The 26,692-nt window shown below is 36.3% G+C and overlaps 1 protein-coding gene and 1 long non-coding RNA gene across 2 annotated transcripts; one reads left to right on the forward strand and one right to left on the reverse strand.

The window, feature by feature from the left end:
- Nucleotides 1-2,296: 2,296 nt before the first annotated feature.
- Nucleotides 2,297-19,702, reverse strand: LOC119084276 (serine/threonine-protein kinase/endoribonuclease IRE1-like). Its single transcript, XM_037194199.1, has 4 exons — nt 19,618-19,702; nt 17,668-18,217; nt 16,112-16,634; nt 2,297-2,499 (listed from the first exon to the last, which is right to left on the reverse strand). Exons 2-4 carry the CDS (start codon nt 18,209-18,211, stop codon nt 2,484-2,486), a joined length of 1,083 nt encoding a protein of 360 aa, XP_037050094.1. The 5' UTR covers nt 18,212-18,217; nt 19,618-19,702; the 3' UTR covers nt 2,297-2,483.
- On the forward strand, nt 13,461-14,459 carry LOC119084294. The gene is made up of 3 exons (XR_005089035.1): nt 13,461-13,550; nt 13,616-13,834; nt 13,904-14,459. It is a non-coding gene; the product is annotated as an uncharacterized LOC119084294 (long non-coding RNA).
- Nucleotides 19,703-26,692: the final 6,990 nt, after the last annotated feature.

The raw sequence follows: 26,692 nt of genomic DNA on the forward strand, positions 1-26,692 counted from the left end.
ATAGTCATAGTTCATTGTGTATCCAACAGAATGCTTGCACAATTGTCAGAGTTCATTGTGCATGCATCTCGATGCTTGCACAATAGTCAGAATCCATTGTGCATGTGACGAAATGCTTGCACAATAGTCACAGTTCATTGTGCATGTGACAAAATGCTTGCACAATAGTCAGAGTTCATTGTGCATGCATCTCGATGCTTGCACAATAGTCAGAGTTCATTGTGTATCCAACAGAATGCTTGCACAATAGTCAGAGTTCATTGTGCATGTGACAAAATGCTTGCACAATAGTCAGAGTTCATTGTGTATCCAACAGAATGCTTGCACAATAGTCAGAGTTCATCGTGCATGCATCTCGATGCTTGCACAATAGTCAGAGTTTATTGTGCATGCATCTCGATACTTGCACAATAGTCATAGTTCATTGTGTATCCAACAGAATCCTTGCACAATAGTCAGAGTTCATTGTGCATGCAAAAATAGGCTTGCACAATAGTCAAACTTCATTGTGTATCCCACAGAATGCTTGCACAATAGTCGGAGTTCATTGTGCATGCATCTCGATGCTTGCACAATAGTCAGAATCCATTGTGCATGTGACAAAATGCTTGCACAATAGTCAGAGCTCATTGTGCATGCAACAGTAGGCTTGCACAATAGTCAGAGTTCATTGTGCATGTAACAAGAGGATTTCACATTAGTCATTGTTTATGCATTCTGTTGTATGCATAATGAACTGATGAACTCTGAACAATGCAGAATCACAAACCTTTGAATGACCGTAAATAAAAACTTATTATTAAATATCTGCGACCTTGACCTACAATCAAACTAACATATTTGCTATAAGCTATTTACCATGCATGCAAAGTGACATGTTTTGACCAGAAAGTAGTTTTGTGCTGGGCACAGGTGGCAGCACTAAACTATTGGTGGAGTGATATCGTCAGCACATAATGTATAGATTTCAGTTCTGTAATTGTATTTTGAATAAAGTTGATATATTAGGGGTCTCCCATACAAAGTGACATGTTTTGAGCAGAAAGTAGTTTTGTGCTGGGCACAGGTGGCAGCACTAAACCATTGGTGGGGTGATATCGTCAGCACATAATGTATAGATTTCAGTCTTGCAATTGTATTTTGAATAAAGTTGATATATTAGGGGTCTCCCATACAAAGTGACATGTTTTGAGCAGAAAGTAGTTTTGTGCTGGACACAGGTGGCAGCACTAAACTATTGGTGGGGTGATATTGTCAGCACATAATGTGTACATTTTAGTCCTAGAATTGTATTTTGGGTGCAGTTGATATATTAGGGGTCTACCATACAAAGTGACATGTTTTGAATAGAAAGTAGTTTTGTGCTCGGGTGCCTGAGCAGCACAAAACTTTTGGGTAGCATCATTCGAAAGCACAAAACCTAGCTCATAATAATCAGCAGAGTCAGAGTGAGAATATCGGCTTCGTATCGAAAATTGTTGTGTTCAACGCAATTCTTTTAGGATTTGGCGCGCGCCAAAAAAAGTTCGGTTGCCCTGATTCGGGTGCGAATAGCATCTGCTGTGTTGCGTGACTAATCTCTATTTCAAATAATTGGATTCGTGGTTATATTTTCAATACAACAGTCGCCTTCTTGACGGAACTAATGTTACTAAACTTATATAGTTCATACGAATCCATCCAATCACTGTAAATTCGACAATAGTTCTTAAATGGAAATTCTTGTGAAAATTTGATTACAGAATTTCATCGCTTTATCACGATTTGTATCTTACTACGATCAAAATAGTCGTGTAGTAGCCTACATGTGTGGAGTGACATGAAATCTATCTAAAACTCAATTGTGGTGAGAAATTGTTTTTCAAAAACTGTGAATCGAAATAATCCTGAGTGAGTTTTAAGTCCAAGTATATATGTAATTATATTAGTAAATCATTTAAGTTGTCAGAGAAATCTTCTAGTGACAGTAAAATGTAGTAAGTTTGATTCGATAAGTAACTATTCTTTGTTTTTGGATACTTGACTTTACTAATTTTCTTGCGACGAGGTGTTCATACTATGAACTTCATACACTTATTGGGAAATCCGTTAGTGGCCAATGTAAAACCAAATGAGCGATAAGACTTTATGAAATTTTTCGTCTTTCAATTAAGTGACTTATAAGAGTTAAAACGAGTTGTAGAACTCTCTAAAACTCCTATCTCCAAACAAAATCTAAGAGTTATGAGAGTTAAAAAGAGATAAAAAGGATTTTCAGGTCCATGGCTTCCTCTCGGTTTCAACAAACTGTTCATTTAACACATTGAATATAATTGCGACTCGTCAACTTTCGGCACCCTGGGATCTACTTAAATAGTAATGAAATACCTCCAAATAAATTTCTAAAAATCTAGCATTCAATTTTTGATTTTTAGAAATTTTTTTGGAGGTATTTCATTACTATTTAAGTAGATCCCAGGATGCCGAAAGTTGACGAGCCGCAATTATTTACAATGTGTTCTAACGTTTAAGGTTTTTTATTTCGCGTTTTCGATAGAATCAATTTGGACAAAACTTAGTTCTTGGTTCATTAATACCTTGTCTCTTCAATAGAGAATGTCAAGTTGTTTCAAAGCTTAACATTAGCCGATACTAAAAAAGTTGCTTGCCTGCAATGCCCACTCTCATTCAAATAATAGAGTTACAACTATGCCACAGAACTTGTGATTTTATTGCAGAATTTACCATTCTAATGATTCTGCGATATTTCGTCGCCAGTTTCATAATATGTACTTTTTGTGGAAAGACAGGGCTAATTTCATTATTTAGGATTACGTAAAAGGTGAAACTTTTCATTTTCAAATTTTATAACGAACCAAGAAGTCATTACATCCTACTCTAATTTAATTGTTTTTATGTACATACTGTAGTGCGCATATATTAATTTCGAGTGCGTAAATATACATTCAATGAAAGTGTAAAACTGCTACAGAACATAAAATCTTGTTGCTAACTTGTGCCTAAACTGGAATTTTGCGCATACGATGTGTTGTCAACCTCTGCTTCGGCCTCTGGTTGACAATATTCACATCTATTGCGCAAAATATCCATTTTAGCTCATGTTAGCAAAATTAAGTCCGCTTGTATTACGTTGACTTTACAAGAATAAATGAATAAAAGAACGAATGACTATCAAACAGTTATTGAGAAAAGATTGATATTGGAATTCCCTATTTGCGCTCCCTCCCAGATTTGAACAAAAGTTTCGGGAAATTGTATTTAATTTCATAGAAGTTATAAAATATGATAATCAAATTTAAAAAAACAGATTTCACCTGATATTTAGATATTCAATTTTTGACAAATATGTCTTACAAATTCAGTACGTATCATACAAATATAACATTAGAAAATCGTATTTTCAGTGAAAATGTACTACGTCGGGTTCGAATAGCATCTGTTGTGTTATTCGGCTAATCGCACCCGGGTGTGAATAGTATTGGCTGTGTTGTCTGGCTAATCGCACCCGGGTGCGAATAGCGTCAGCTGTGTTGTCTGGCTAATCGCACCCGGGTGCGATTAGTCACTTCCAATTTTGAAAGGAAACTACACTTCAATATCCAAAAAAATAGTGCAAAACCTCAGCTAATACGAAATCGTGAAGATGTCGCGTTCCTACACAGCATTACCTGGAACAGGCACAATCTAGTCAAGTAAGTTAGACTAAGTTGACGATCTGCATTTGAAGAAATTTCTAGCCATTTTGAAGATAGGGTTCAAGATGTAGTTTTGTTAAAAATGTTTGTTAGGGTAAGATATTTTTGAAGAATTTGATTGTGAAACCAATTTTTATATCTGATAGGAATTTGGTTTGTTTGTAGGAACTGGTGAATGTTACTAGATTGACGACAACATTTGTGTTTCTGAATTTGTTTGCTTGTTAGAACTTAAGATTAAGATTGTTACTTTTTTGGCGTAAAAATTATTTGAATTTTAGCTTAAAGGAAGGTTGTTTTGCTAGAATTTGGAAATTGTAAAAATACAATTTGTACAATTCGAAATGTTGTCGGTCTGTTAAATTTTCATAGTGTAACAAATTTTTGTTCTTAATGGCAATGCGACTATCAAGAGGATGTTAAGTCGATTACTCAGATTTGCAATCAGAGGTGAGACGATGTGGTGCGTTAAGAGCACAGCACATCTAGTTAGACTCGTTAACTTGGTAACAAATGTTGAGAAAAAGAATAATTTGTATTCTTTGGTCGGGGTTTTAAATCCATGTCGGAACATTTTGTATATATATATATGTTTCGGAGCTGTTGTTTGAACGGCTGTCCGAGAGTGAATGACTAATTTTGTGAAGAGTCGCTCGTATTAATAGGTGAAAAATGAGTGACTAGATTGAAATAACATTTTCTGGTAATTGACCAGTGAAAATGTATTTTGTATTGTGTAGTAGCATGTTGCTAGTCGGGGTCACCATTTTGTGGGAAGTGTGAACTCCTACAAATGAAACACAGAAGATGTGTTCCCAGCCGAAGCTGATGATTGAATGATTTTATTTCACATTAAACATCTGTATATAAAGCGAATATCTGGCTAACTACGATTGAATACAATTAATTGGCAAACTATGATGTGACGCACCACAGTACTTAAAACGCTCATAGCTCCCAAATAAATTTATGGAAACCATGAAACACGCATCGACTAGAATCTAAAAGTCTATAAATTTGTCTTTTAAACGAGGTTTCTATCTGCCGTATTTTCCGAGTTATGGCTGAAATAGCTCGCACTTAAAACGCTCATAGCTCCCAAATGGGCGATTTTTGTGGAAAACCATGAAACACGTGTCGACTAGAATTTGAAACTCTATAAATTTGTCTTTTAAACGAACTTTCCATCTGTCATATTTTCTTAGTTATAGGTAACATAGCTTAAAACGCTCATAGCTCCGAAATTATAATCTTTTATGAAAATTCCTTCAAATTAGTTTCTTAGAATTAAGTCCTTGACATACACTGAAAATTTCCGCCAAATCCACCGGTAAATTTAAAAGTTTCGTTGTAACAAAAGGACAAAGTAACAAAGGTTGGTGAAATTCATCAATTTCAAAACGTATGAAAATCTATTTCTTCATGCAAATTTCTAAGTTTTTAACTTTAATATCTCGGCCAAATCTGAACCATATGAGGCGTGTGATAGCTTGTTGAACTCGTGTGGACGCTCAGATTGCGAATAAAATACTTTGAGGGTAGTAGGAGCGGAGGGGAAAAGTCAAAAAAGTTGTGTATATATGTTCCTACGGAAACATTTTTTTTAGTGTGAACGTACTTGCGTCGCGGCCATTCACTAACGTAGGGCCATGATTTCCAAAATAATTATAATAAACAAAAAAAAAACTTACCATGTGTTCCTGGTAACAAATTATTAACTCCAAAATCGACTAATTTTGCTATTTTCTCATCGAACCGTACGTTTCCGGGATGTAGTTTTCCATGTACAATACCACGTAAATGCAAAAACTTAATGGCTTTGCAAAGGGCCTTGATGATTTTGCGTTTGTTCTTGAATCCACCATTTTTCAGCACTTTCGACGAGTCAATACCACAACGTTGCGTGGCGATATAGATAGTCCGAACGTCTTCTTCCATTGTGACATATGACACTGTTTCATCCGATCCACCAACTTTTTTTAGAACTCGATATAATGATCGTAGCTGTTTAATAAAGGGTCCATTATCTTTGGTCTTTTTCACTGATTTGACTGCAACGGGAATAACATTTTCGTTACGGCCATCATGCACAATGCCATTAGGGCCCCGACCAAGTGGTTGATCGAAAAATATAATAAGTTTGCCAACTGTTTTGCATTGTTCTTTAATGTACTTGCTGTGCATTTTAATCTGAAATAAACAATAGATATCAATTAGTAATTGCAGCAGATCGGACATGAAAAAAGGAAGAGATCAATAGTAAATTAAAGTAGAAGACATAGTATGTCGAGAGGGTTCGAAAGTTTTAATCGGGTCGGTTCAAGATCTACCTGTTTCGAGAAAAGGTTTAAATTTACATTGTTAAAACCAAACGTTCTTATCTAACAGAGAGTTCGGACCAAGATTTATAAGATATGGCTATAAGATATTTGAGGAAACGACAACTATTTCATCAATTTTGCTTCATTGGGTGATTTTTTTTGAATCGGACACACCATTTTTGTTTCCGGACGTTTATGGTGCTATCGATAGGGAATTTCAAGGTGACCATTTTGTAGAAGAAGTTTTTTTTAAAACGACCTCTCAGGCTCGGGGCGACTTTAAGAAAATTTGAATATTTCAAAATCATGACTTTTTCAGAAAATTTTACCCCGAAATGAAGCGAACCGGTCAGTTTTCATCTAATGTTAGTTTGTAGAGAATTGACAGACGATTCTAATAAAAGTATCGTCGGGTCGAAAGTGGGTAGCTGTGAGTCAGGGTGAGGCATCAAAGTCCAAATTTAATGTTTTGTCAATGAGCACCCTAACCGATTTTTCATTTTATTGGCTTAAAATGGAGGCTAGCACATCCCATTTAACATATCAGAAAATTGGGAGGGGGTATTTCAATTTTTTCAACAAATCTTAAAAAACTTTCTTTTGTGGGCCCATGTTCTTGAGATTTTTTAAAGAAAATGTATGGAAAGTTCGACTAAAAATCAAATTAATTGCTATGTATTGGTTGTCTCTGGTCTACCGAACAATTATATGCTCTAACAAGAAATTTAACATTTTTACTTTGTGAATGTGGATAACTTTCACTGATTTTTTCACCATCGGGAAGCTTTCTGGTCATGTCAAGCTCATCCACTGCTGGGTATAAATTCAGTTGCTACTATATCTCATAGCCTGAGACCTCACCTTTCCAAAAATACCATACTTGCCCTATTCGCTATCTGGCTTGTATTCTTTAAGATGTCAAATATGTGGGTAACTCAATCTACTCGAAAGACTTTTGAGGCAGTTTTTTATTTCCACCTTGTGTGTAAACTTCATTAAAAGAGTCCATAACCACCTTATTTGACATAATTTGTAACTTTATTTCGGTTAAAATTGGAAATAAAAACTGTCTCAAAATTCTTTCGAGTAGGTCGACTTTCCCACATATTTGACATCTTAAAGAATACAAGCCACATAGCGAATAGGGCAAGTATGGTATTTTTGGAAAGGTGAGGTCTCAGGCTATGAGATATAGTAGCAACTGAATTTATACCCAGCAGTGGATAAGCTAGACATGACCAGAAAGCTCCCCGATGGTGAAAAAATCAGTGAAAGTTGTCCACATTCACAAAGTAAAAATGTTAAATTTCTTGTTAGGGCATATGATTGTTCGGCAGACTAGCGTCGACCAATACATAGCAATTAATTTGATTTTTAGTCGAACTTTCCATACATTTTCTTTAAAAAATCTCAAGAACATGGGCCCACAAAAGAAAGTTTTTTAAGATTTGTTGAAAAAATTGAAATACCCCCTCCCAATTTTCTGATATGTTAAATGGGATGTGCTAGCCTCCATTTTAAGCCAATAAAATGAAAAATCGGTTAGGGTGCTCATTGACAAAACATTAAATTTGGACTTTGATGCCACACCCTGACTCACAGCTACCCACTTTCGACCCGACGATACTTTTATTAGAATCGTCCGTCAATTCTCTACAAACTACCAGTAAATCAAAACCGACCGAGTCGTTCAATTCTGGGGTACAGTTAGTCGTTCAATTCTGGGGTACAGTTTCTTGAAAAGGTCATGATTTAGAAATTTTCAAATTTTCTTAGAGTCGCCCCGGGGCGGAGAGGTCGTTCTAAAAAAAAACTTCTTCTACGAAATGATCACCTTGAAATTCCCTATCGATAGCACCATAAACGTCGGGAAACAAAAATGGTGTGTCCGATTCAAAAAAATTTCACCAATGCGAAGTTTAACTAACGTATCAACTTTGTATTGCATCAAACAGACAATAGATTTAGATTCAAATCGGCAGTAAATAAGACTAAATCAAGTAGAATTTTATGATTCCAATAGGGTGTCGAAACTTCTAACGCTTGATTCAAACTATATTTTTTAAACAAAGAATTGTTACATCGAGTAAGAAACCTAGGCACTAGGTCGTTCTATGCAAATAATGTGTTGTAATGGTAGATTTGATCAGAGACCATGTAAAGTGGTTTATTTAGGGACTAATATTTGAGAAGGAATTCCCAAAGAAACCCAAAAACACAGAATCTTACAGAATATCTTGGGGATCACTTCTCAAATATTAGACGTTGTCAAAAAAGTAAGTAGTTTGAAATTTGAAGTAGAAAAGTAGAAACCCAACCACATACTGTTTGTAGGAGGCAGATTTCAGGACAATTTCAAAAACCAGAAGGAAAAAAACTTTCTATTTTATATCCTCTACTGAATTCTGATTAGAATTTCGTGTAAATGCAAATTACAGTTTCCATTACTATTTGTTGACCCTCAATTTTTCAAAGTCATTGACATCTTTTCACAGCTGGTTGCATTGCGGAGGTACATACAAAGGTACATACAGTTGGAAGGTGTTGGCTGCTTTGCTGTTGATTCAAGTTCGACGTAGTTTTTGACTTGGCTCCACCTAGGTTGGTATCCTGTTTGAATAGAATCACATGTTCTCTCAATCCGCTGTGTTTCGACAGTTGTGGTGATGTGGTAGTCATGTTGGTCCATTCACTTCCCAACCTATTGAGTTGTTTTGCCACAATACTTTTTCCCAAAGGTATACGGAACCCCATACCAAAAATACCAAAAAGGAACAGTTTTTGAAGAAACAAGTACAAGCCGCGAAAATCTTTCTCGAAATTCTTGTTGTAAACGCTGCTAAAGGTAATACAACTGTGAAAATGATGTCTTATTTGAATGAGAAAACCACGTATGAAATATTACCGAGAGATCCAACGGAATCCATCGAGAGTGAAGTAAACAAATTATTCACTGGTTGAGAAAATATACGTTACATAACGTCTGAATATGCGGAGTCACAACGATCGTATACATCAGTCAATGATCTCCCTCCAAATCAAACGCGACAAAGTCCTTAGTTCCTTAGCTTCTTGCCTCTTACTAATGTGACACCATGATATGGAATCCAGCGGCGCAAATTTACATTGATAACATACAGTAACAATTGGTTATTTAGTTATTAAAAAACCGGAGTAATGCAACATCGTACAGATTGGACCATCGAGTTACACTAGACAAGTGGCAGGGTGGTTCACCAGATTTTTTTTTCTAGTAACTTCCTAAATTGTCGTGTCTGTCCACCCAGACCGAGTACTTTCACTGAGAGTATATAATGGGATTTACAACAATTTTTCTTTAATTTAAACCAATTAAATTCCTTCCAGTAACTATAAGAAATGACGCAACAGATGAATGCCGACACAACTGAAAATGGACTTACCTGCTCGTATTCTTTTGTTTTCTCAGTAATTTATATTCCAATTTGCGGCGTGGATTTTATCTGGTGTTCTGTCAGTGTTTTTCTTTAAAATCACATCAATAATATAATTGAAAACTGTTTTCACACATTTATCATGTTGAATTGAATATTCATTCGATCACCGCCATTTTTATAACCAAATACGTATAGTCATAATACTAAATTGTTCTAAATTCACAAATTATTCTCACTTCACAATGCTCTTCTTGCCTATCGCTAATCGAAGTATTTGAACAAGCGGCACAAACACAAAATTGAGATCGCTCCTGTTACGAAGTCAAACTCAAACAAAAGTCACACCATTAGGAACTCGAAACATTTACCAAAGTTCGAACGTTCTGACCGACTGAGACGAAATTGCACTTGTACGTGAGTGCCACAGTTTTTTACATCTGTGTTTTGGAAAATAACAATCTGCTTACAAGAACATCAATAAATTTTCTTCGGACATTCCACAAATTTTAAATTCTATTTGATCTTGAAAAATGAAAGTGAAAAAATAATGTGGGAAACCGGCTTTGACAGAAATCGATATGGTGATGGTGATGGTACAAAATCAAAGAAAAAAAAAATCAAACTTCAAACTGAATCAGATGCTGTGTAAAACATTCTTATTCGAATCTGTACTAGAAGCATTAGTTTACATTTCTCAAATATATAGCACCATTAAAATCGGTACAGCTTCTTATCGAATTTGAATTAATGAGAATTTCTAATCTTTAGAGCAGGGTTGGGTTGCGCTAGTTTTACGGTAATTATTTTGTATGGAAAGAAGGTCACCAATAAGAGTAGGCATGTTCGATAATTCATTCGATTGATAAAATAGAATCGATTATCGATATTTTCAAAAAATCAATATCAATCGAATGTTTTATCGATAACCGAAAACATCGATTGATAATGGTAAATATCGACTTATAAATCGATAAATAGTGACTGATAATTCGAATATCAATCGATATCTATCGATTATCGATAAAACATTCGATTGATATAGTATCGATTATTTGGAAGTTTTATCATTGACTGGTGATATTTTTCAGTGAACATGCCTAACTTAGAGAGAGAGAGAGAGCAGATACACATGGAACTTCGCAGCCTTTCTTTGTGCTACTTTGAGCACACCAAGGCAGCGTACTAATCCCACCACATCCAAAGTAATGCAGGAGCTCTTGCTAAGCATATAATTCGCTGACGACATTGACCTGGCAAGCGACAGAGTAGCGCAGCTTCCATGACCGTGACATAACAGAGCTGGCGCCGATGCACTATCCCAGAAGAGCGTGAACGTGAGATCACTGACAGTGGAAGTGATCTACTTGGGTCTCCCTTTTTTCCCCGTAGTTCATGGCAAACGTGAATTGATTGTTTTAGAATTTAGAATTTAGAAGAGATTTTTTGTTTACTAAAATGTTTGTATTGAAGCTATAGAAGCACTGACTGCACTCATCATATTTTAATGCTAGCTGCTTTTATGAGTGTCTTAACCTGTTCTTTCAGACCTTATTCGTCAACTAAAATTTGCAGGTCAAGCGTGGACATTGTTGAGTTTAAATTAGACAAAATACTAATCATAAAAGGCTGTGTAACCAACACACAACTACCAAAATGACGATCGGCTGTACCTCGACCTATTTTTGAGATCCGCATCCGCCTTGGTACATGACATATGTCAAATTCTTTCTTATCATAATAATTTCATTTGTGCATTCGTCAACAGATTCTAAAGTGACATTTTTTGTATAGATTTGTTCCAAGTAACTGTAAACACGAACTTTGACAACCCGAACAACGACAATTTCATCCACAGCAACGTCGCTCACGTGATATTTCATACAAATCGAGCAACGTCGCCTACGCGCAGGCCCGGACTGGCCATACTGGGCGTTCGGGCGATTCCCGAAGGGCCTTTTGCCTTAGTCGGGCGAAGTCCCGACGAGGCTTTTTTTGAATTTCAACCATTTATTGTTCAAACCAAAGCACCTAGCAGGGTAGTAGAGATTTTACCACGTCAAATAGAGTAGTATTTCGATACCAATAATACCTTAATGGTAATTTTTCGATGACATTATGAAAAAAAGGTATGGAAATATTCGCATACTTCGATTAAAGTACTACTCTATTTTTTTCTACTACCCTGCTAGGTGCTTTGTTCAAACAAATGAAGTCCATTTTAGCGAAAATAGACACAATCTTTAATTTCCTATCGAAATTTTTCTACTGAGGCCTTTCCGTTAATTCTTTCTTCGATTTCCAATCAAAATTTTCCTACTGAATAATGTCCCTCAATTTTTTCTTGAAAAAAAAAATTGAGAGAAAGGCCTCAGTAGGAAAATTTTGTTTGGAATTCGAAGAAAAAATTGAGATAAAGGCGTCAGTGGAAATCAAAGAAAAAATTGAGAGAAAGGCCTCAGTAGGAAAATTTTGTTTGGAATTCGAAGAAAAATCAACAGAAAGGCTTCAGTAGAAAAATTTCGATTGGAAATTGAATAAATTTTTGGTTGGTTGTACATTTTTCAATTCCCCTCGAAATTTTTTTTTTAAACTTCGCTGCACCCTAGGCAAATGTCCCAATTGTTCGTGTGATGTGGCGGAACTGTGTGATTCACTTACAGTGTGGAAATTACACTAAATTTTCAGTCATAAGAATCGAGGGTCTAATTGGAAAAAGTCGCCCTTCCGGCCTTTTGACTTTTTCCCCGAAAGGCTTTTTTGAGCCAGTCCGGGCCTGTCTACGCGATTTACACAGAAATATTATTGAGGTTATGGTTCTGTGGATAAAATTTGACAATTCATATAGCCTTGGAACAAACCTATTTATTTAGCTTTTTGCAAGTTTCAATCGAGTTTTTTGTGCAATTTTGCCTTTATTTACTCTAAATTTTGTGTATAATCAATTTCGGAAAACATTACACTCATTCGTAGCATGCTACGGGAATGTTAGAAAATTTATAAATTTTGGGTCATCAGAAACGCATAACAATTTGTATATAGAAATTCTTAAGTTTTGTCCTATTGGGAGCGGTTTTTCTCCAGTTTATCTTGGCATGGAAAATCTCGGTTCTTATCGGTTCTTATATATATAGCACAAAGACTTTAAATTCTAAGTGAATAATGCTTGTGGCTAGTGATCATATCGTTTCAATCTTATTTTTGACCAGAATTTTAGGGAATCTCTATCTCTGAAGAATTTCATCATTTCGAATGCAAGGATTACTGAAAAGGATCTGATAAGTCCGCCAAATCTTAAGGTTCAGATTAAGGATTACATTCATGGTGGTTCGTAAAAGCTAGTTCATCTGTCTACCACATTTAACTGTGCAGGTATGAACTGAATCTCAACCGACTTTTTTTTTCTCCCGAAAGGTAATCAATGATTACTAATCATTATTGTGACATCTACTTCAAAGATGGGTATGTTTGAGTCTGTCATTCCTGAGCTAAGTATACTACATATTGGGAACTTCCCAGGCTTTATTTTAGCTACCGGCCGGCTGAATTCAGCAGTACTTAAGCGCGACTTCCTAATGACAACTCGTTTAAAAAAATCGGATTGTAACTGAGAATTTTCCGGCACACTTTCTACTAGAACTCTAACCACAACCCCCATTTCCACTCTACAAAAAACATTATTCCATGAAATATTTTTCCGAGAACAGAAAGAAATATTATTTAATGTTTTCATTTTTTTGCATTACAAAATCCGTTCACTTTTGCAATTTTTGTACATTGCCTTAGAAAAAAAAATAGTATGCACAATGTTAACCCGGTTTATCTAGTCTTTTTCCAATGTTACCTTGTCTTTTCCCCACCTTACGCAGTCTCAAATACAATAGATCAGTGTCAAATAACTGTTCTTCTCTCAAAATAGTGTCAAATGAGTTGTCAATTTCACAAAGCTAACCTCAAACAATGACAGCTCCATATAAATTTTTGTAAAATTTTGGTTAGCGTTGTGAAAATGACAGCTCATTTGACATCTCAAACGACATTGACAATGATCTATTTCTCTTTCAAAACACTTCCCTGTCAAAACAGTCTATGACAGTTGTTGCTGTCATAATAAACAACAAGTATTTATACATCCATTCGTAGATGTAGAGGATCTTCTGAACTCAATGCCTTTCCTATTATACAGGACGTTCATATTCAAAATACGAGAGAAGAGAAGCAAACAGAACTCGCGTTTGCCGACGACTATCATCGCTTGAGGTGAATAGATAAAGGAAAGCTGCTGTAATGTTGCAGAAGACGACGACAGCAGTTATCCTGCTGATAACAGGGAGTCAGTGCTCTCCAATACCTGGTTTCACTCTCAATGGAAAATATTACGACCTGCAGTGGAGGTCAACGGAATGTAAGTCGAGATTGAGTAAGAATTTTAAAAAATTCGGGCATCGTCGTTGACGAAAATTTTAATTTACAGAAACATATTGGATATATAGTACTGCAAGCAGATAAAACACTGATCTTACTATAGATGGTCGCTGGTAATAAAAGGAGCTTGCACTCTGAAACACTCTTCGTGTCGGAGAAAGAGAAAATGGGAAAGATTAAATGTGGATATACAGTGTACGGAGCGTGGGACCAAAGAGGGCTGAATAAATTAAACATAGTACTAGTACATGTACAATAACTGCCTTAGAATCTTCATATCGAGATAAGCAGAGTCCAAACAGTTTCCGAAGCTCCTTGCTGGTCCCAAAAGAACCGAAAAATCGACCTAACAAAAAAATCGAATTATTTTCTTTTTTATGTACAAGAACGACTAAAAACATTTATTGTCAACAAGAGGTCTGATAAATTTTTTTACAGCCCACAACGATCGCATTCAAAGAACTTAAGTATTTGAAAACTGATGGAATGCGGATATCGACAAAGCACTTCAAGCAAAATTGATTATAGTGATCAGCTGCAGAAAGTACTCTATTTTCAAGTCAGCTCTCTAGCAACATACACGGTTGATTTGAAACGAGATTAAATAGGGAACGCCGACCACCAATAATTTTTTTTTTCATATTATTAATCAGTGATGGACAAGAACATCACACAGGAAAAAATCAAACCGATCGGCTGGGCCGTTTCTGAGAACCAGCAGCTGTGTCGTCCATGGCCGGTGGAGTAGCGGTTAGTTCTGACTTATATTGGGATCGGTAGCGGAACTAATCCTAAGACTTTTTATTTAAAAAAAAAATCACCTTGGAACATCTGGTTGGGCAGCTGTAGCCCCAAGTAGTCGAATGATCACGATTTTCAATCGAAATATCTTTGAAAGGAAGTTTCGGATTTTTGATATGGATAGAGGGTTACAAGCCAAATCCACCACTAGTATCTGGTTTTTTAGATGTTGTCTCTAATGGCCAATTTTTGACCGTATTTTTTTGCTACCATCGGCGAACTTTGGGCACTGCTGGAACGCTTCCAACGTACTTTTTTTTAATCAAAATATGTATGGTTGCTTAGCCCTAAGCTTAAGCTTTGTAACGATACCAAGCATGATACTGTTCGGTTGCGACGCGTACCCCTATAAGACCCTGTTTGTCCTGAAAGTACGTGCAATTACCTTTCTAATGACACCCCACACGACCATGAACGTTTCGTGTACATCGAGAAATTTATGTAAGAAAAGTTTAAGTTTTCAGTCTTTTTTCGGTTGAAAACTTCAACTGTACATATCTCAGTGTGGATGAATTTTAAACCCAATAAGACCCTATTTTCTAATGACACCCCACACGACCCTGTACGGCTCGTGTAACTGGAGAAATTTTTGTAAGAAAAGTGCAAGTTTTCGGTTTTTGATCATCTCACACTAGCCACACAAGCTTCGGAGAATTTTTTTGAAAGTGGTTTTGGCTTCTAAGGTCGAGTACCTTACTGAGCACATATAAAAAATTCCAATAGAAAATGCGCCCGATTTCGGTCTTCTGTTTTTCAGAAGAATCCCTCTATCGTAATAAAAATATCAAATAAAAAGCATATAATGGGGTTTTCTTTTTAATCACATCTTCATTTGTATACATTTTCATTCATTCCATAAACTATTTTTGTTCTTTGAACATATTTTCCAGTTTGCCACAAAAATTTAATCTTATTTAGATATAATATTATTAAGAAATTAAATTTTGAAAAATGCGTCTTCAACTCAGTGTTGACTTCAGACTCTAAATTCTATGTAAACGTTTCAATGATTCCAAGTTCCAATATATTTAAGTGGAAATTTTCCTGAAACATTACAGTTCAACAAAAATAATAATTTCCGACACTTATTCTAATAAAAAATTGTATATAAAAAACGAAAAGAAATAATAAATTTACGTTGTTTATCGAACAATCAACTACAAATCCCTAATCGGTCAAGACTTTTCTAATCCACCCACGGTTTTGATCAGAAGGGCCTAAGTCAAATATCGTACGTGATGGAAATATAAAATCCGGATTCAACGGAAGTGACTCGATTCCGTCAGTTGTGGCTAATACCAAGATTAGCTTGGGAAACTTTCGCATGAAATATCGCATGTACGATAATTCGTCGATCGCTGCATCAGCACTCTCATCATTTCTCAGTAGCGGAACTAAATTAGCCTCAATCGCCAAATCGGAGCGATATTCAAAATTCTCACAGATAAAACCTAACAAACTAACGAAACTTGTAGGTGTGTACGGTCTTAAGGTCATATCGGCTGAACTTTGCGTCTGTAAGTAGGTAATCCACTCTGGATCCAAGGCTATATTCCAACCGCCACTGAAATCATTCATAATATCGAAACGCGATTCAAGATTGTTCCGAAAATTACCGACAGCACCTAGTCTACTATACACGTCTCTAATGAAATGAAAATTGAACTCGTATGACCAGAAGAACGGATGATTAATAACTTGCTGGATATTCGGTCGTTCCATAGGGTTGTTGTGAGTCATAGCGCGCATTAAGTTCTCAAATGCGAAATTCTCTTCCATACAGTCATCAAATTTTATCTGGTTGTGTATGATGCCATGGATTCGACGTGAAGGACTGCGAAACGGACGCTTTCCGTTTGTGTAAATGTAATAGATCAGCATTCCCAAACTGAAAATATCGTCAGCGGTAGTTGTTTTGTATTTCGTGTCTCCACAGTCGATCGCTCTTAAAAATCTTGGCGACATCCACTCATCGTTTTCTAAAAAAAAAAGATAGTTAAGGAATTATCAATCTGTCATTGTGAGCTTGAAAACGTGTTTTTAAGAGATACACTCCAAAGCTGGGAAGAGGTCAGGTTTGAACTGAACTGAAACGACAAAACCTAACTCAAATCAAGTTCAGGTTCAAACTGAATTCGACATTTTTAGACCCGTACGAAGTACTGCGATCTTATGCGTTGAAGTATAGGGATAAGCCGATTAAGTGCTACTTTGGGAGCCTTTGAACGGATTTTAGCACATACCTACAGAGATTTGAAACCAAGAGCAGTGTCAATCATAGATTATGAAAGCTACTGACAACACCTATCAGGAAGTTACCAGGACTGACCTGGAGTTTGGCTGCTCGGTTGCGCAGTGAAGATAGTGTTTTTTTTGTCTTACCCGATAGTTTCATCCGATTTTTAGGAATGTTTTGTTCGAAAGTTACTGACGACTGTGAAGCGGCAGAACTGTTTAATGTCTCCTAACAAAATGACCACCGGCCGCCATATTATATTTTAGTAAAAACGATATAAATTTAGAGAAAATACAAATCAGCAAGTACGACTTATCGGTTTGGTTATATCTTAACAACTGACTCTACTTGCATGATCAGATTCAGGTCGATATAAGGTTCTGATAAATATATGGAGAAAATCATGCCGACCTGATCCAGATCCTTATGAATTTCAGAATGACGCTGTCACGCTGTCCTGCAAAAATTTGCATTGTTGATCCTAAAACTCGCGAAATCACCGAAAATATATCATCCGCAACAGATAACTATTTCAGTAATAATAAGATTTCTAGCAAAGAACTATTTTTTCCGAGATATATTGCAGATGAAGTTTTGAGTAATATTACAATTTATAGAAAGTAGTCGCATTTCAGAACAGGAGTACCGACAAAAAAAATGCTTAGCTTGATAGTGCATTAAGTTAATAATATTAACGACATTTGTATATATCTAGTACCGCTACTATTCGAGTCTTTTTCAACATGATTAGCGCTTAAACAAGGAAAATGACTTACGTGTTCCATTAGTAATTATTGTACAATTATCCGAAAATGCTGTACTAATGCCAAAGTCGGCCAACTTGGCGGTATAACTGCCGTTTCGATTGTTGCACAGAACCACATTATTCGGATTGATTTTCCCGTGAACAATATTAAATTCGGAATGAAAAATGTGTATGGCTTGACAGACATTCTTTATAAAATCTAATCTGTCACTTTTGCCGAATTTCTCAGTTTGCATGTCCCTCAAGTCAGTATCGTATCGTTCCATCACAACGAAGCGTGATTTAACAGTTTCGTCCATATCGAAATAATGAACCAAATTTTCATTTCGATTAAATTTGGAGTTTGTCATCAAATATCGAAATGTCTCTTTGTGAAAATATTGTTCAGTCTCTTCGCATTTGAATATTGTTTTGACTGCAACAGGTGTACCATCCACGGAAAATCCTTGATATGTGTTGCCAACGTAATTGGGCGTGATTATATTATCGTAACAAACGTGAAGGTTAGGGCCATAATCTGCACATCGTTCATTACAGTCGGCTGAGTGAACCATTTTTATCTGATGGAATAAAGATTAGTTGTTTTAATTCACTCGCTTTATTAGGTGCTGATACTAGTAGACAATGGCCTCCTAGTAGCATTTTCTATCGCATATTAAAAATGAAAAAAATGAAAATACTCGGAGTCTTGGTATTACTTCGTATCGCGAGTGTAAAATCTAAATGTCACATTGTTATCATTGTCATCAAATCAACTTCCAGAAATGATCCACATTAGGAAGAACCCAGGTTGCATCAACAAACAGAAGAATCAGTTTTTCTATCGACAGCATACAATAACATCATTTGAATTGTTGAGTCTAGAGACCAGTATTGTTTTTGGAGAAATTTTAATATTTTTTTTTTACAATTAAGATTTATAGATTTTGATGATGTGTATGTTTGTAAGTTGTTTGTATTAACGTAATGAATTATTTTTGTTACAGCCCTGGTTAAGTTTTTGGAACTGAAAACGAAATATATTGGCAAAAAGAAAAACAATTTTGTCTTCATTTGAAGTACTCCGACAATCCTGATATTAATTAGTTCAGCTCATTAACAATTTAATTGTTATCACACATTTCAAGTCCCAAATAAAAAATCTGCATTTTGAACAAACTTACTCAAGCCAAATTTCATGTAGATTTACTCTACTTATCCTCCACATGAAATAGCGAGATTAAATGACGAGAAAGGCGGGCTTGATTTTAGAAGAGTGGAAGCCAATACCTTGAGAAAAGGACCGCTAAGTCCACGACATTCTCTTGTTAATCGTTACTGACGATCAAATATCAGATTGAAACATATGGCATGCACGAAATCTTTAAAGGTCTCAATGCACTTGTGTCGTATATCTCTCCGTTTACAATCAACCAATCGAAGCTTCGGCTACTTTTCATTGTTGAAACCTCTCTGACATCGAGTGCGAAGTACTTTCTTAGGATCTAGATCAAGACAAGGCCGCAGGCCGAGCGTCATAATAAACATCGTGAGCCTAATCAAGTACTTCGCACCGACATTCATTCAACGTTTTATGCAACAGAGGGATCTAAAGTTCGCAGTTTTCGAACATTATGATCTAAAGTTGCATAAATAACTATTATTGGACTCAAGATGTGTATTATGACATACGGGGTCGTGTCTTAGTTACACACATAGTGTCTCATAAAACACTTTGCACTCCATGTCACAAGTAACCATTGTCGCAGACTTAGAATTGTATTAATACATGCATTACACAATTATGCGACTCCACAACCACTTCTTCTTGTTTATCGTTTTTTGTTTTATAGAAACTCAATTCAATTGAGTCAATTGATACTAGGCATTAGGTGAGCAGACACACTTTTCGCGTTTATAGTAGATTATTCACCTCAATTATTAGATTATTCAATAGATAAAATTTCTTAATGTGACTTACTCTCTGATTTGTTTTCGGCACGATAGGTCTAGGCAACTTTTAAATGTGTGAAATAAGGAAAATTCGTAAATAATGGTTATCGTCGATCAACTACAAATATCTTGAACACTCTGCGTTCATTTTTGCGTTTAAAGCCGATTCTTTACAAATAATTAGCTATGATTATCGACTCACGATAAGGCACTGATAACTATCAATATCACTATAGTTGGCCTAAGAACAGAACACATTAAAATATGGAAATGTTCTGTGTTCCAAATTTTGGTGTGACAATGAATCTGACTAGCGCGGAAAAAAATTCTATACTGTCAAATATATTGCGCATATGACATTTCATGAAAACCATGAAGTGTTCGCTACCGGCTGTTTAAGTTGGGGAAATGACTAGATGAGCAAATGAGATGAGACTAGATGAGAAAATTTCACTGCTGCAAGAGCAAACGGAAAGAGGCAAATTTCGTCCTGCAGATGTCGAATCGATCTAAACTATATAATAGTACAAACAATCAAAACCTGGCATTTCACTTGTAGAATATTAGCAACTTCTGAAAATTGCTTTTTTTGTGCCTCTAAACAAGTCATTTTTGTCCTTTGGTCGAATTTCCATACTCCCACGGCACAGCAGAACCCTCACGTTAGTCCCGCCCTGCCAGAAAGAAAAATTTCCTTCATAATTTATAACCTCTTGGGTGGGTCAGGTCCCTTGACTGACTAAATTTATGAATAATTCCAGTTTTAATTTTTTTACCATTTTTGAATGAGGTGGTGCTTTTATGATCGACAAACTATAGTCATATTAATAAGCGTTCATTATTAATTATGCATCTCTTTTATTTTCACTGGCAAACTACCCGTTTATATAACAGCAGCCATCTTGTGCTTTATTTTACTCGAATTAAATTTAATTTTCTGAAGAAACTATGAGCTGAAGGTTCAGCGAGCGATGTTTTACTCCTATTACAAGTCTCTTATACCGTCTAATAAAAAGCGCTGAAGAGGTGGCGTGTTTCTTTCCTACCTCTTGAATACATGCAACTCGTGTGATTTACGGCACTCGCTTTGCTCTGGCCGCAAAGTTCACGCTCGTTCAAATATTTTCTTTCATGGGCCTTTGCAAGGAAAAATTTTTTTAGGAATACAATTTCACGCAAGAAATGTCCTAGAACACTTAATCCCTTACCTAAATCAATTCTTAAAAGTAGCATCAAAACTCACTTTTCTAAACTAACTATGAAATTATAACAGAATATTTTCTGAAAATTACTTGAGTTATCATATTACACTCGCGGAATTTTGAAAACTCATTTTCTGTTTCGTGGTCAACTTGTTTTTTGTGAACTTTGCATGCAATTTGATATGTCGAAACTTAGACAAACTATATAATAATACGTCTAAGTGTCGAAATCAGAAACTCAAGTGAAACACAGAAACAGAAAATGTGTCGGTTTTCAAAATTCCCTGTGTGTACCAAGAAATCAAACAAAGACTCTATTGAAAAGTACTTCTAGATTGTTACACCAGGAATCCAGAATTTCATTACTAGTCAGATAGAAATTTTTCTGGAAACCCGTTGTGAATTACTCAAGTCCTCGCAAGTTAACGTGTTTACTACCAACCAACGCAAAAATTTCTAGGTAACAAGGAAAAAATGTTGTTTTTACAATTACTCCCATCTCAATACTTCAATATTGCATATCTACGAACTTAACCTCATAGATACCATTCTCCGGCAATTAAAACAAAAATTTTGAAAATCGGGTAAAAATTACTGAAGTTATAGCGATAACAAGGAAACATGACTCTGTCGAATTTCTCCCTTCTCGTTGGTCCAACATTATCCATCGATAGATAATGTTCGAACAACGAGAAGGGAGAAATTCGTAAATCTACGAACTCAACCTCAAGAATTTCAATCTTCGTCGATTAAAACAAAACAAAAAAAAATGAAAATTTACTCGAGTTATCGTAGTAACAAGTGTATGGACGTTTTCTGTATTTAACGTTTTTTGCCAATATAGAACATTTTTAAAATAGCATAGTGAACTTAGCGTTACGGTCATTTAAGGTTATTTTCTGTCATAAGACCCTGACTCTCATTCAAAGGAATTATCCATGTATCAATGACATTAGCAAAAGAAAGCTATTCGAAAAATCTTTACAGATACTATTTTATTTACAAGTAAGACTAAAGACTATGAACTAACAATTTAGAGAAGGGTAAGAACATGGGAAATATACATTTACAAATGAATTGACTATTTTAAGCAGTTTTTTTAAATTGCGCGTGCGAATAGTCTTTCCTTCGGCCGTAGGCTATTCGCACGCCGCATGCGAATAGTCACTCTTATGTTTGTTGACTATTGGGACGCGCGTGCGAATAGCCATTGTTACAGGTGTGGACTATTGGGACGCGCGTGCGAATAGCCATTGTTACAGGTGTGGACTATTGGGACGCGCGTGCGAATAGCCAAACCTACAAGTGTAGACTATTTGGACGCGATACAAATTCGTGAAACATGATTTCACAGCGCGTAAAAGGGCTTTCAGCAAAACGGTGTGTGAATAGGTATTTACACTAGTTTTATGAGAGTTTAAATGACCATTGCCATAGCTGATCCCAATAAGTTTCGGTGCGAAGGCCTACAGCATCGGCCAATCAGAAATATGATACTTATGCATAAGATTCGATAGCTAATAGGACCTAGAGTTTTACGAATCCTCAGGCTACATGTAATGGGATAATCTAAACTTCGCGTTTGTCATGATGTCTAAATAAGTTACGAATTCAAGCTGACACAGCACTAACAAAGCCACTCTTTGATGCAATATATTTTTTAAAATTTCGACCCTCCTGACGTAAAATACCGGTTTCTTTAATTTTTTTATTTCAAAAAACAACGCTACTATTGCCTCCCCAAAGCAATGGGTGGGTCGAATTTTTACTTCGATTTTATTTTAATTATTCATCTCAATAAATTTAATCGCGAAGGAGAGAGGATTGATTTTAACATGTTAGCCAGCATATTACAGATAGTGTCTTGTTCACAAGTGAAAGTTAACTGTGCTATTTTTGATCAACGTTTCAAATTGTCCAATGATGACAAACTGCTGACTTTGTATGGAGAAATGAGGTTTTTCTCACATTATTCGTTTTGAACAACAGATTTCGCGGACCGTGCTACAAATTATGATAGGACATTAAATTTTCGAGATATATATTGTGAAATTTTCCGTGAAATAAAGAGAAACATTGACGACTCCGCTCTACCTTTTTTTAGTGCGCCTGGAAATTGAATATAAGTTGTATTGAAAGCAACTGTCATACATCAGTCTAAATTGAGACTATTTTGAAAGAATGCTGAAAAAGTAAACATATCAAAAATGAAGATTAAAAATGGGCAAGAACAGTTATTCCCTCTAAACAATGACACTAAAAAATTGTATTAATCATTCAGCTGATCAAAATTCTCATTTACAAACTCAAAAATACAGTGTGAATACATAATAATAATTTCGACCCTGAGCTCATCTTCACACAACGTTTTCTTGAAAAGCAAGATCCATTTAATACTGAAGAATCATGCTACACGTTGTAGAGCCGATCCTACAGGTGGAGACTATTCTTAAATTATTCTTATTTTTAAATTTTATTTTTTAATTAAAATAGTCGTTATCTCTAGTTAGCAGAACATGTACAGAGGCCTCCTTCGGGCCCATTGTGCATACTATTATAATTTTAGATTGTAATTTCATCGAACCTTCCTGTATATACTATTAGAGTTCGGAATGTTCCGTTTCAAAATCAGAAAATGTCGATTATCTCGATTCGTTTCAGCAAAGTTCAATTCGTTTCGATATGATTCAGAACTTCAAACGCAAAACAATTCATTTTGAAAAACAAAGAATGAAACCGTTTATCAATATTTTTGAATTAAACCCGCGAAATGCATTTAAATCTAAAACTTAAAGTAGGCGTTGGACTGTAAAACTTACGAAAATTCAAAATTCGAATGTTTATTGTCGGACGCGGTGATAGCTTTTGTATATCATTTCGTACATTTCTTGTGTAATCATGAGCACGGAAGCCTATTTAAGTTTGCAAGATGGGGAAGAATCGTTGGTTTACATTTTTGATGGACTGTTGGATGATAAAATTGATGGCAACGTGAACGTGGAAATATTAAAGCAGCGACCAAAGAAACCGCGAGCACTGGTTTACCAGTTTTTCGAATGGTCTGGCGAAGACAATCGTTATGAATGTAAAATTTGCGGGTATTTGTGCGATGTAGTGCTAAATCTATGGAGCTTTATGGCATGTTTTTAATAAATTTCAGAAAAAAATATTCAATTCCTAAGTCTGGCGGCACTGGATCGTTAAACAATCACATGATTCGAGATCATCAATCTGTGTATGACAACGCGAAGCAATCTACGACCGGAAATGCAGCAGCCACTTCATCAGTAAATGGAAGCAATGGAAATGTTCAGCAGGCATTTACTGTTGAGAAAATTACGAGAGAAGTTTTTTGCCACAAACTGATTAAGTTCATCGTCTGCTGTGACGAACCGTTTACATTGCCCGAAAACGAATATTTTCGAGACTTAATCAAGTACGTTTCTGGATCGAATGATGAGTGTAAACTCTTTTGCGCAAAGACCACCAAAGAACGTATTACCGATCTGTACAATCAATACAAATCCGACATGAAAGCTACGCTACAAAAAAACGATAGCAAAATCAGCTTCGTCATTGATTGCTGGACGTCGTCCAATCAGCATCCGTTTCAAGGTGTCATCGCGCGATGGATCAACAGTGAATGGGAGCTTTGCTCAACTGTACTTGATCTGACCATACTCAAGGGAAGTCACGAGGGAAAGAAGATTGCTGCCGCTTTTTGGGATGTGTTAAAAGATTACAAGTTGATTGCTAAGGTCTTAGGCGTGACTACAGACAACGCGTTCAACATGGACACAATGTTCGATGAGCTCGAAAAACTGTTTAACGAAGTCGGAATTGTATTTGAGTCTGAAAACCAACGCTTAAGATGTTTCGCACATATAATGAACTTGAGCTGCCAAGATATGATACAGTCCGTCGGTGATGGAGATAAAACACAGTATCCGAGCGATGAGGAAAGTGACACCGAAGATGAGTGTTCAAAAACAAAAGTTTTGCCTGTTGTCGCCAAAATGCGTAAAGGAGTGGTAGCCATCCGAAATTCTCCTCAGAGACGTGAAGCTCTAGCTAGACAGTGCATTGCCGCAGAGATGGAGCCAAGAGTTGTGCTGAGAGACGTTAGAACTCGGTGGAATGCAACTCATACCATGATGAAACGCGCACATGATTTGAAAGAACCTTTCGATCTAACACTAAGATCCATTCCGAAGCTACGTAAATATGTGTTGGATGAAGGCGAATGGGAGAAAATCCGTGAACTGTTGGAGCTGTTAGCGCCATTTAAAGAAGCTACCGAAATGTTATCCACAGAACAATCACCAACTGTGTCGAGAGTGGCAACCGTCTATCAAGCGTTATTCGATCATCTTCAACAGTTTAAAGCGGTTGACTGTGAACAGTCAGAGCCGTCGTCGAAACGACCGAAAAGAACAACCTCAAACACACCCATTAAGCCAACCTGGTTGACAGAAGCTGCTGAACGAGGTCTAGAGAAACTCGAAAAGTATTACCCGTCGACTGATGGTCTCGTTTACATTGTGAACACTGGTAAGTTCGTACACGATGCAGCACCAGTTTTATCATATTTGTTAACGTCGAAGTTGATTTTAGTTTTGGATCCTCGGTGTAAACTTGTGTGGTATAAGGCGACGGGATGGCCGAAAGAATGGATCGATTACAGCCGAAAGGCCATAACCGAATTGTACAAGACGACATACAAACCGAAAACTGGAATCGACGACAAAACCGACGAGATACCGCCATCAACCACTCAGCCACAGAAACTTTTGTTTAAAGATTTTTTCTCGAAGCAAATGAAGAATTACCAAAAGACTGGTACTGACGACGAACTCAAAGCGTATCTGGCCGAAAGTGTTGTGGATCCCGAATTGCTGATTAAAGAGAAAACGGGAATCGATGGTGTCCTCGGTTGGTGGAAGGTATGGGCCAATAAGTTAACTCAAATCAAAATTTCCTTCACAATTTTATTTGTAAACCGACTAGATACACCAGAAGGAGTTTCCAAATTTGGCGAAAATGGCGAGAGATTATTTGGCTGCTGCCGGCACCGGAGTTCCGGTAGAGCGACTGTTCTCATCTGGACCGGACGTCATATCCAACAAGCAGCAGCGGATGAACGCCGAAACCATTCAAATGCGTATCTGCCTAAAAGCCTGGCTGAAGAGTAAAAACGCATTTAATGACGATATACTGCAGGCCGTCGCGTATAAACTTGGAGTTCACGATTTGTAATTCACTTACCTGTACATTTGTTATTGTCAGCAGAACGTGCCCTTACACGAACCGAAATAAAAAAAATTTAATTGACGAAAATCCGTTCTCATACGATTTCGGCAAAACACATGTCTTTATTTTACGCTCGACATTTTGACATAACTTTTATTTCGTTTCGTTTATGGACCGAAACGAAACGATCACATAAGTAGCAAAACGATTTGTTGAAACGAATTTTTTTTTCGGTTCATTGAAATGGATTGAATCAAAAATGTGACTCAAATCAAAACGTTCCGAACTCTATATACTATCTATATAGTTTAGGATGTCATTGGGTTTTAATGATTTGATTATGGAGTACTTAATTGTGTATCCGCCCACATGCGTTCTTCTTGTGTTTATGAAAGCACGGCAGTAGCACAGCTGTTTCCATGTGTTCTCCACATAGTTCGCAGTCTGGGTTAGTTCGTTTTCGTATCGTTGTTAAATGTTTGTTAAAGCCAAAATGTCCTGTCATTATTCCAGTTTACTTTTTAAGTCTTGTTCTACCAATGTTTAAAAGAAACTTAGAGTTCTTTGAATTAATAATTATACAATTTTTGTCTGTCTGCAGTCCGGATTTTTGTTCCAGAAGGCACTAAAATTCTTCGTTCTCAACATAGT

The sequence above is a fragment of the Bradysia coprophila genome, unplaced genomic scaffold, assembly GCF_014529535.1.
Source record: "Bradysia coprophila strain Holo2 unplaced genomic scaffold, BU_Bcop_v1 contig_732, whole genome shotgun sequence".
In the NCBI taxonomy this organism is placed as follows: Eukaryota; Metazoa; Arthropoda; class Insecta; order Diptera; family Sciaridae; genus Bradysia; species Bradysia coprophila.